Source organism: Mugil cephalus, chromosome 11, assembly GCF_022458985.1.
Source record: "Mugil cephalus isolate CIBA_MC_2020 chromosome 11, CIBA_Mcephalus_1.1, whole genome shotgun sequence".
Lineage (NCBI taxonomy): Eukaryota > Metazoa > Chordata > Actinopteri > Mugiliformes > Mugilidae > Mugil > Mugil cephalus.
In genome coordinates this window covers 917,999-930,084 of record NC_061780.1, presented here as the reverse complement: position 1 = coordinate 930,084, position 12,086 = coordinate 917,999, and the positions used below count along the sequence as shown (strand labels likewise).

The window sequence follows — 12,086 nt, the reverse complement described above, 5'->3', positions numbered from 1 at the left end:
CTAGGTCTGAAAGACAGACAGGTGAAACTGTACACGGGCCAGTGAAGATCCTGCTGTGACACCCGTGGATTTGGACCCTCACCGGGGTCAAGGGAGATCAGGGAAAGCTTTTGACTCGGTTTCAGCACACTTCTAACTTTTCTCAACCTAAATCCAACTGTTCTTGTCTGCTGAATAGATGAGTGGTCTTTAATAGTGAAGCAGAGTATTGCAATAGAAATTAGGATTTATCCACATCAAGCTCCACTTTTTGCATGTCTAGAAATAGTTTTTATTGTCAATGACCAACAAGGTTTCAGTGCAAAGTTTCCTGACTGTAATTTCATTTCTAAGTTTCCACTTATTAATTAGATTGAGCAAATACGGGAATATATCTTTATCCACACTTACTCTCACACTGTATCATTTTTGGCTAATCCTGTTGAGGTCAAACTAGGCAGACAGATGAAACTCTACATAGGCAACTGAAGCTCTTGCTGTGACACCTTTGTATTTGTATCCTGGCAGGTTCAAGGGAGATCAGTGGTGGCCTGCTGTCTCTGCTGTCTCAGCACACTCCCACCCTTTCTCTTAGAAAATCCAGCAGTTGTCCTCAGATGAACAAGTGACTGGTGTTATATGATATACTATACCTGTCCTCCAAAAGTCTGTCGTCAGTCTAGTTTCTAAAAATGAGAAGTTATCTCCATTATGAAATGCATGTAATTGCTAAAATTGTCTAAGTCAATTGACGGCTGGGGAGAAGCTGAGAACTCAAAAAACTCTGAAGGAACATAGTTAATCAAAACACTGTAGAAAAGAACACATAAGAAATGGCATAAGGTGTTTGGTTACCACAATGTCTGTAAGATAGATTTGGCAAGTCTTCCTGTGTATCTAATGTGCTTAACATCTGAGTGAAAGTTCACTATTTTCAATGCCCATTTGCACAGTTTTTCCGCTTTGTTTGCCTAAATGCTCATCTTTGTTCCGACAGTTATCTCTTTAAACTTTATCTAAGATCCCCCTGGAAACGAGATGAGTGCTCTTGGCTCCCTTGGTGGAATCCTGACATCTCCATAGAGACCGAAGCCCTGGAATCACTCCCGTCCTCAGCATATTTGTGTTAGGGTCAGACCCTTGGGAAAGACTTGCGCTGACTTGACATGTGCAGGATGTCAAGATTGATCTTCAGGGCTGAGAGTGCTCCAGATGTATGTGTGAAACTTGACCAACAGAGTTAGGCTCAAGAATTAGACATACCAAAGTGCTGTTTACTCAGCTTTGATTTCATAGATTAAAAAGACCAGCAAGTGCTCTGGTTGTGTTGATGTGACTTGACTCACACTCTTGTGTCAGTTTGGAGATGACAAAGGAGAACACACTGTTTTGTTCTTATGGAAAATTAGTTTGTAAACATGTAATCATACAGAGTAAGGCCAAAACACATGTGCATGTTTGTTTTGTCACTTGGTTTGAGTTTTTTCTGACCACCCACAGCTGGTTCGAGTTTCCTTCTAGTTATGTTGCGGGAAAGCATGCCTTTGCACAGATTATACTTTCATTTAACAACCTTCATCAGAGATTGCTTTTGTACCCCTCACCTTCCTGCTCTGCAAGTGCTTTTTCTACACAGGGACCTCTCTGTACACATGCATTTCTCTATGGGTGTGGTGGAAACTGCAGAAAAGCACAAAGTAAAATGTCTTGATCTTTCAGTCCTACTTTTGGCTTTTGGAAAGCTAGAAATATTAAAATATATTATAATGTTCAGTGTCTGCTGATCTGAGTCTTCAATTATACAAATGTCCTCCCCTGAAGATTTATAGGCTTTTCTTATCTTCTTTGTATTCTCCCCTCACATGTTTATATAGTGTTGTCGAAGTCAATGTAGCAAACAGACAGTAACTTGTACAGTGGCTCCAGAAGTCGTGAGCTCCATGGTGAGCTCTACAGTGAAAACTTGTGTCCTCTGCTACAGAAAGGGTCTGGTCTCCAATTTGTGTTTTTTTTTTTTTTTTGTTTTGTTTTTTTTGTATGTCTTGTTTTTGTAGATCTCCTACTACCAGCTAGCCAAACGCCCACTTTGCGCAAATTTCAAATTGCTCTCTGTCTGACTTCATTTTTCAAAGTAAAGTTCTTCCACAGAGCCATGTGATTTTTGGTTATTCTACAGTTCTGGGAACTTTTCTCATTCTCATTAAGTGTCTCATTCATTTTCCTTAAGAGTTAACAGTTCTCACACTATAATGGCCAATCCTCATGGCTTTTGTTATCTCCTTTGCTGTTTAGTCTGCAGCACACCAGTATTTTGACATCAGTACAAAAATACAGTATTGCACCTATGTTTGTATATTTGGTTCACGGACTACTATGATTACAATCTCATGCTTGTATTAGGGCTGGAAGTGAAGGCACTAAGCCTTGGCAAGGATGGATGCTGCTGAAAACCCAGGTAGTGATAAATGTCTTGTTTTGTAAAATGTTCCTGCACCTGCAGCTGACCTCAGATGGCCTCCGATACAGTGTATTTGGATTCCCTGGGCTTTTGTAAGTGATACAGTGTGATAAGTAAATGAGGCATCTGCAGAGACTGTGTTTGTGGCTCTCTTTCACCGCATGTAGGATTTCATGTCCCAGTCCATAAATCCCACCCATGCCTTCATGCTTTCATACCTCTTCAACTAAGGAGCCATTGTGCTGCACACTGTTTTGAGGTATGTCTTTCGGTGAGCTGAATTCAAACAATGTTGTCTCTCAGCAGAGCCTATTGAAAAAGTTCTCACTGAAGGGATTCCGTAGAAATACAGACCCCTCAGTCTCCCATTCTTAGCAGTCCTCTCTGAAGAGGGTTTACAGAAAGAGAAGTCGTACATTAGACAGGACTAACAAACTGATTTGTTTGCCCGATGGATGGCCCTAGACAGGATATTTTGGAGACTTGTGTTGAAAGAGCTTTGCCAGTGTACCGTGAAAGGGTTGTGCGTTAGCAGTTGCTTTTTCAAAGGACTCTGGAAATCAGTTATCAATACAAATGTTTTTTTGTTTTTTTTTTGTGAAAGCTGTGAGGTCTGTGTGCTTGCCTTAGAGTTTCCAATAGTCACACAAAAGTAGGGTGGGAAAGAGACTTACTCATTTTCCTACATTACAGTTCCTTTCAGATGAAGTGAGGCAGAATAGAAACAACCTGGAAAAGAACTGACAGCCAGGCTACAACACTAAATACCACACCACAGTTCATTAAAACACATTCCCCCGAAATTTCATCTCAAAGAAGTAGGAAATATTGCTTATGTCGCTGTCATCTCTGTGGGCTCGAGGTCTCAGTATCACAGCTTGGATCCAAGCAGTTTTCATATTTATGGCTGTCCTGTCAGTGAATGCCTCATCTTTACTCTGAAGCTTGTTTAGACCTGAGGCTTAGCCGTAAATAATAAAACTGTTTGGATCCAATGGAACTTTAATGAACCTTAAACAGCAGACTGAAGTTTGGCACAAGTATTGGTATATTGGTATATTTTCTGTTCATTTGCCTCATTTGTTTCAGGCCATTATCATTGGTCGGAAGTAGATGTTTCCTGAAGAATTACTTTCTGTCTTGTCTTCCTTCTAACTAATTTTTCTTTTCCTTCCACATTCCTTTCTTCCATTTTTTCTTAATGCATACCAAACTGACGTCAAAGAACGGCAATAAATGTGTTCTGCATTAGCAACCAAAAAAAAAAAAAAAAACGCCCTACCACAGCAAAAATGTCAATAATAGAACACAACAGAATAATTAATAGTAATCTGCAGCATGTTGTGAAATGGTATAGTGTAGTTGGGTTAAAAAAATATGGTATTTCTCACAATTATTCAAAATTAGCGGATGCCTTTTCAGTTGAGTGTATATTACTGTAGTACTTTTGCTGTTGCTGTTCTGCATATCACAGTTAAATGGACTTCATCTTGAGTGAAGTATTTCCAGCCACTGGGCTCCACACCTGTCTTCTTGGAGGCGTCCATGTCTTTTTGTCATGTGACTGGTGACTAGTTAGCATAATGATTAAAGCACCATGGCACAGCAGTGTAGTCGACTAACTGACTAATCAACTAATCAACTAGTCTATTCTGCTCCTGTGTGAAAAGAAATAACTCTTCATACCAGCAGGTTTGAGTTAGTGTGTATGAATTATTCAAAAGGGGAACTATTAGCTGAGAAACTAGGAAGCTAAGAAGAGCTACAAACTGTCACACTGAGCTGTCAAGATGATCACAATGTTGAGAAATAGATGAAGATGAAGAATGAGGGGTGCCTTCAGTGCATGCCCTTTGAACTTCTTTTCTCATGTACCATTTTACTTATATCTTTCACTGACAAACACCACGGCTTATTTAAGATAAGGTATTTCATTTCATTTTCTTCATTGTCCTGAATCTCCACTTCTCCGCACAGATATACACACAAAAAAAAAACGTGAACACACACCAACAGCCAGAATGCTAGAATAAAATGGGACTAGCGGGGCTGGTGTGGTGGTGATTGTACGTGGAGAGAGGGGCTAACCACAGGGCTAAGTTACCATGCTGAGGCTGTGTTTAACATGCTGCTGATGGACTCTTCCTGTGTGTCTGTATGGTAGTGTATATGTGTTTAGCTGTTGTGGTGTTGTCGTTTATATTTTAGTTTTCTGTTTATCATGTGTGCTACCGTGGAACAGTATGCTAACTGATTAGCCTGTTGTCTGCTAACTGGTACAGCATTACTACATCTTTGTGTAAGAATCTCTGTTAACATATTTTAGTATTTAGTTCTCTAATGTTTATGACTTGAGCTTTTATCAATTAACCGTATGGACTGAGCTTCAGAAGCTGCTACGATGAGACTGTTGAGTCTGTTAATAAAGTTGGTTGATGTACCTGCCTGATGCCAGTTCAGCTATTGCAATCCAGTCTGGGATATGTAGTATCACTGATGCTCACGCAAAATACCTGTGGGCCTAGACCATTTTTATGCATGTGTCTCTATGTGGCTACATCCTGCTGGGGATTGCTGCCACCACTAAGGAGTGTCATTGCCATGGGGTAAAAACTATATTAAATAGTTATATTTAAAGTTATATACTCAACTGGCCCGTCCATCAAGTGCGATAAATCGTTGTCCTTCAAATAATTAATGAAATCTCCATATGCTTTGAAATACCTCCTGCTTGTCCTTAAGAGTGTAAGAATTTTTTTCCAGAGGTAAACTATAAAAGTACTTTTAATGCTTTAAAGAAATTATTTAAGCAGATTTTTTTTGGAAAACCGGTGTATTTCTGTTGTTGACCCCATTCTTCCCTGCACTGACCTGAATCCGAACGACTTCCATAACCAAGGAAAAGGATTCTTCCAAAAGCATTTAATCTTATTTTATGCATTTTATTCTCATTTACCTACTTGTTGGTTCAGTCACTACAAGACCATGATGTGCTCCAAAACATTAAACGATTTTCAAAAAGATCCCAGTTACCAAAAATATATGTCACCTCATGCTCGAGACAGCCGTAAAACTGCTTGAGGGGTAATAAAATATAGATACTGGCTGTGAGGGCGTTAAGATTGGGAACTTAATTTGCAATGTGATTGTATTTTTCCACTGCACAAAAGGGTTGTCATTCTACCGTGACTATTGAGTATAGCAAATGAGTCTCTGGTGGTGTAAAATTCAGGACTCTAATCAGACTATTTGACTGCCCGGTAATTGAACCTGTTTCCCCCTTCTCTCTCCTCAGTTTAGCCCCTAGCTACTGCCTGTCTTGGGTGATACAAGGAGGGAAGGAAGGGCAGAAGAACCACAATACCCACTCAGGGACAACCTGTCAGATGTAATGAAACACTATCCTCCCTCAGACTAAAAGCATTGGGTGTTTTTGGCTATTGAATCTCTGAGATATAGCATGCAGGTAATTTGGGGAGTTTTTATGAGTAATTTCTTCATCTATTGAAGTGCAGAAATCAGTTATGCTCAGTAAAATTCCTTATTATTGATGATACTGCCCTCAAGTGGATGCTACAACCATTATTCAGGAAACAGGAAAAAAAAATACAGTGACAGTAAATTTTAAGGATGATGAAAAGGGGTGTTAAATACTCTCTAAGCGTTCTTGGCCACTTTAGTTATGGTAGCTGATGTGACTGTAACAAGTCTTTCAAGTACTCTGGCGTCAGGCATCTTGCCAAGATTTTCCATAAGTTGTTTTTCTGTTCTGACCCTGTGCTTGGCATTTCACAAAAAGAACAAAACTAGAAGCTCTCAGCAGCAGCACCAGTCCTTAGAGGTGGGAATCTCTTGAGGATGACAGAGGCGTGCAAATTGTCACTGCTAAAGGTCCTAATTGCCTGAAACCTTTCAGCTTCAAAGCCAGCCCCTCTTCTGCTGCTGCTGTGCGAGACTCTTAGATGGAAAGGTTGATTGCATCTGTGGCATTTAAAAGTAGAGAGTTTAAGGGTTGCTCATTGTGTGGTTCCCTGATGGTCTCCTCCCCCATTACTGCCACTTAAGTCTGTAAAATGACTTCTCTCTTGGACTGAAATCCTGGGTTTTACTGCACAGATTAGACATAAAAAAAAAATTCAGCTAACACCCGTGAAGTCTCCAGAACTCTCTCCATCTGTGACTCGTATCTTGTGGTATTTTCCCCTTGATACCAGTTCATATATTGTTTTGTGACAGTCTATTTTTGAGTATAAAATCTGTCAAAAGAAACTACATAAATGCCACATAGGCCACCAAGGGATTGGATGCGCTTGTAATGGATGTTGCAGGCTCTGTGCTGTCATTGGAAAAAATGTGTTTCGAAATGTGTCGTTTTCCCATTTAATATGGCATAGTCTGCTAGTGATCGCCCTTCCACTAATGTGAATAAATGATGATACTATGGCTGGGAAAATCCTTTAAGTAAGGATATGTGGCAGTTAATCATTATGAAGTGGAAAATGAGGTTCCCCTAAGCGTATAATAGTGAAGTGAATCTTGTAAAAGCCAGCCCTTTTAAAATAAAATGAAATACTCCTGCTGTCTGCACTAAGACTCTGGCACATGAGAAATGTCTGTTATTGGAACACTTGAGGATTAATTCCACATTGTAAACACTTTGTTTGTGGGTGCATGCAAAGGCTTACGCATAGTATCTGCACAGTGTATGCATGTGTTCTCTCTCTCTCTCATTCGTGAGTCCCCCCAATAGTATTCCCTCTCGTGGATGCTTGCGTGCCCACAACAATGAGGCAACAAGCTGCACTTTAGAGATCTGCTTTATTCTTCCTGGATGGTCCTCACACGAAAGTGGAGACGTGAGCTGAACGCAGTTAAGCCCAGGTCACGAGAGGTGCCAGCTCTCGTCTGTCAAGTCCATCTACTTACCAAAGTTAGCGGTGCCTCTTTCATGAGCGATGATCAATCATATAGATTTCAGCCTAAAGCAGTTCGATATGTAAATGTCTTTGAGGCTTCAGAGTTTGTTGTTGTTAAGCAATTCTATACTTTTGTCGTGCCTTTGTCGCAACCACAGTTGAAGCCTGACTGGTACTTGTGACTCCTCAAAGCTGTGCCACGAGTCAGTGAAGCACTAAAGTTGTATTTGTGTTCCACTGTGCAAGCAACTACTTGATTTGAACTTGATCATGCTGTTTTATGAAGCATGATTCATGTTTCAAAGGCCCAATATCTGTAGTGGAAATAATTCAGCCCTTGGCCTTAGACTTAAACTTTGATCCTCCTTGGTGATCTCGAATTGCTATTTTTCATATAGATTGCAAATCTAAGTGTTTTTTGTATTCTGACTGTAAGGAAACAGACCTCTGTAATAGTCATTAGCTCTGGTTTGATGTCTGTGGCTGTCTTCAATATGCCCGAGACACCAAGCTCTCATGACTTTCCCACGGTCCTCGTTAATGCACTTGGGTGGTAATCATCCAATGATTATGCCCATCACATTTATCATCCCCCACAGCCTTTTAGCCCCTCCAAACACATGTAAGATCTCAAAAATGTTCCGTGTGAAGATGTAATTGCTTTTAGATAACAACTAAAGGAATGCTTTCATCTGATAAACAATGAAAGATCCAATCAGATTTACTTGAACTCTTTGTTTTCTTGCTCCTGACTGATCACTGAGAATTCCTGAGAATATGTGGACAACTTTGTGCTGTCAACTTCATTCTGTTGACTGCTTGCAGATGTACTGGCTCATCTCACCACTGCCAGTGGTTAAAACACACAACAATGACTTGGGATCACGATAAAGAAAAACAGGAAATTGCAACTGCTTTGAACCTACAAAGGTCTACTCAATTGTATATCTAAAAGCATTCTAAGAAATAATTGTGTATGGTCTGGAGTCCTTTTGGTACCATCATATTTTTATTTCATCTTTGCTTTAATCAATGAGCCTGCAGTGCTGTTGACACTGATTACTCCACCCCCTTCTCCTGCTGGTGTGGGTGGAAAATCAGTGTCATCTGATTCCCTCTCTGCTGGTTATGATTAGGGACGAGTGCTCAAAGAGTTCTGGATCCCAGGTCGCTTGCTCCCATTAACCACGGTCATGCCCGATTCCACACTCATTGCTTTCACACCTCATCATGTCCCCATCCAATTCCTGCACAGACTGGGCTGTGAGGAGGTGGCCTGTGGAGTTAGGCTCTAAGGTCGAGAAAGGACAGACTGGAAGGAAGTTTATTTTCAGCTCCAGGTGTGTTAAACTTCTGACACCAATTCATTTGAAAGCTGGGAATAACTTCAGTTTGTATCACAAATATTTTGTCAATTTGTTGGATATCATTTTTTATATATTTTTACATTCTTCTCCGTTGAAGTTAGAATGTTTGTGAAAAGCCATTTTAAATTTGTTTATTTCTCCTGATAACAGCTGCAGAGCTAGAAGTGGTTGATGTTCTTCTTGTGACATGATACAACTCAGATTCCATCCTGTTGTAAAGGATAATTCCAGATTACACTGTTGTAGTCTCTAAAGTCTTTTTCACAGAAAACGTTGTGACAAGTTGAAAGCATGCATGTTAAAGGCTCGCTTAACGAGGTATGGTGGAGTTGTCAGTGGATTACACAACATGTGAAAGCAATATAATAAATGCAGTTAAAAAGTCCTTTTTGAACTTTTACAGAACTGTGAATAGTACAAGAAAAAGTAAAGGGAAGTTTGTTTTAGTTTAGCTGGAAGTTTTAAAGTGCAAGTAAAATGCAATTTTCGCATCCCTTCCTGTAGAGAAAATTAAGGTTGGTGTGCATGTTTTTTTTCCCACAAATTAAGAAAGAAAATTTGATCAGTTTTATCCAGATAAAGTCTCCATCTATCTACATAGTATTCTTTCAAATGTAAGCCTACTGATTCACACAATAGTCATGTATACCATTGCAAACAAAATTTGTCTGTCTCACTTTGTGTTGTCCATGGCACATGATACATGATCCGTATCTGTGATTATTTTTTTTGGCTGGAATGCATGAAGGATATATCTGTCTGTCTGAGGCACCAGGATGTTGAAGCAAAGTAAAGCTCCTTGAACTTTCTTTGAAAAACTGGAAATCTGGTCACTTTTAGGCCTCATCATTAAACTAAATCAAAGTGCTGAGTTGCTGTAAGGAATGCATAATAAGTAGCCCTTATTTGATCAGAAACATGAGAGGACTTAATATTACCTTATATTTGTGGAAAACCAGAAAGAAAATTTAAGTCTAAGGCCTTTGGAAAATTTCTTCCGTCTGCAGAATAAACAAATCTCTCATCAGGAGTATCCTTGTGGGAAGTGTAAATTTACATTTAAGACATTCAGTTTTGTCAGTTATGTTTGTGTAGTGAAGAGTGGAGCCCGCATGTAACTCCTTCCTAACAGGTCTGTTTCTTACTGTTGCAATTTTTAGAAAATAGAGAACATATTCTGACTTTGTTCCCTGCTGGTTTAGCTGGTTGCTCTCTAACCAATGACCTCACTGTCTCTTCTCCTTTTCCCCCCTCTTTTCTCTCAGGATGCCAGCCGTTGGCAGAGGTCAGTGTTGAGGCTTGGTGAAATTGCATCAGCTTTAATCCGAGAGCGGAACCCGGCCCTGGTGGGACAGCTTCTGCTTGCATGAAGGGAAGAAGCACCACCAGAAAGTCCCCAAACTATGATTCATAAACGCTGCTGGGATGCGACGGTTTGACACAGTTATTTAGTTCTCAAAACTTTTCTAAAGAGATTTCCACAATCAAGTATTGGAGGCTTTATGCAGAAGGCTGTAAAAGAATCGTCTAACTCAAAACACCAGTGGGAATGATATTGTGACTTTTGTCCTAAGTACGTGAAAGTCTGTAATATCCATACATATCCCATAATAATCCTCTGCAGCAACTTCTGTTGGATTCTCCCTGCATGCTAAGTCTACATATCTTTCATCGTTGCCAAACTACATTACTCTCAAAAAGAATTTCAAATCACAGTGAAAAACAAAAGCTGACGCCACTCTCTAGTTCAGTCTCAAAATCAATTTCACTCTGTACTGTCAGCAAACTTTTAGAAGATACAGAGGGACATTGTTTTTTTTTTAAGACTAAAGAGGCTCTGCTGAACAATCTAAAACAAATTAAAGAAGCTCAGATTCAAAGTGATGTGAGAGTACCAGTAATGAGTACTTTTACAATGTATTCTTGACCTCACAACATAGGCATTTATCAGAAATACTGCTTATGCTTTGAATGTGTAAAAGTGCTTTTGTATATGTCTTGATCTATCAGTCACCAACATGTTGCCCAACATTAACATTTTGTGGGTAATCTTAAAGCTATTCTAGAGTTTTTCCATTTTAAAATGTTGATGACTCATGCCACACTGATTGGATGGACGGTACTAATTTTCCATCCACTGAAACACTGTCTGCTGTAATCTTGAACATGTACAGTTGATGCCTTCTCAGGCCTTTGGGAAATGACCAGCCGAAGCAGACTGGGCCTTTCGGAAAGCCTCCTCTCAGCTCAGTTTTTACAGGAAGCACAAATATGTGGAACACAATAGCATTTCATCATTTCACGGCAACTGTCAGATTGTCTAGAACAAAAAACACACACACCAACAATGTGTTAGTGTGCACCTTGTCTGTGGCCCAGAGGCCTTAATCCATTTGCGTCTAATGAAGATGTTTAAAATGACTATTTTCAGCAGCTGATTAAAACACATTTTTGTGTGTATTTACAGTGGCAGGAATAGTGTGTGTGGGAATAAACAACAGTGTGTGTGTTTTCAGGGTAATGAAGGAACATCACCCTGAAATGAATCACTGATGTGTTTTTAATAGTAGCTGAACGAACACAGCAGAGAGCTCTGCAGCACTGACAAATAACATATGTCAAGCTTTGGATGCACAGGCGATTCTTTGGTTTCAGTTTTCATCATTTACTCTGTAATAGTTTCAAAGGTGATTATTGCCATGTTGGTCCCAGACCTGCATCAATAGGTCACATCACACTGACGTATTACTGTGGAAATTTGAGTTCCAGCATGTATGCCAAAATACTGGGTGTCAAAACCTCTGCTTTTAGCACTGGAGGAAGCTGTTTGTGGTGGCAACATTAATATGAGGCTGTTTATATTTTTGTACTAAATCGAGTTAAACAATAAATAAGCGTTTCATATTCTGCTGTACTTGTCTTTCATCCAGTGGAGCAGATTGTCCCAACTGGAAGGAGGTATGGATCAGCTAAAGAGAGGAGGTGTGATCCTTTATAATCTGTTCAACAGGAAAATCCTAGCTACGCATAACTATGTAAAGTTCATGTTCTCGTGTTTCGCCTTATATAATTCAGTACTCCTCTACCCTGGAAGTCAACCTGAAGTTTCCACCACTCACAAAATTGTAGTGAGAGAACTTCGGTCTGGTCTGATTTCCACAAATCAGTCTCACTGCATGTAAACAGAAAGCATTGTTCCATCCATCTGGGCTGGATTGTTTACTTTGTGCTGCCAAGCTGTTGTAGCACTGCAGCATTCATGCTGTTACACTACCTGTGCTGGTAAACACCTAGACACCTTTCTGGATTTTGTTCTGTTTTCTTTTAATGTCTGATTGTTTTTGTTTAAATCCACTTGAAATTAAC

At 39.8% G+C, this 12,086-nt stretch overlaps 1 protein-coding gene across 1 annotated transcript in view; it reads left to right on the top strand.

The window, feature by feature from the left end:
* The window catches only part of crppa (CDP-L-ribitol pyrophosphorylase A), a 41,257-nt gene extending 29,633 nt beyond the window's left edge, over positions 1–11,624 (top strand). The window contains exon 10 of the mRNA XM_047599632.1: positions 9,986–11,624. Coding sequence (XP_047455588.1) covers positions 9,986–10,090 — 105 coding nt within the window. The 3' untranslated portion in view covers positions 10,091–11,624. The remainder of the gene's footprint in view (positions 1–9,985) is intronic.
* Positions 11,625–12,086: the final 462 nt, after the last annotated feature.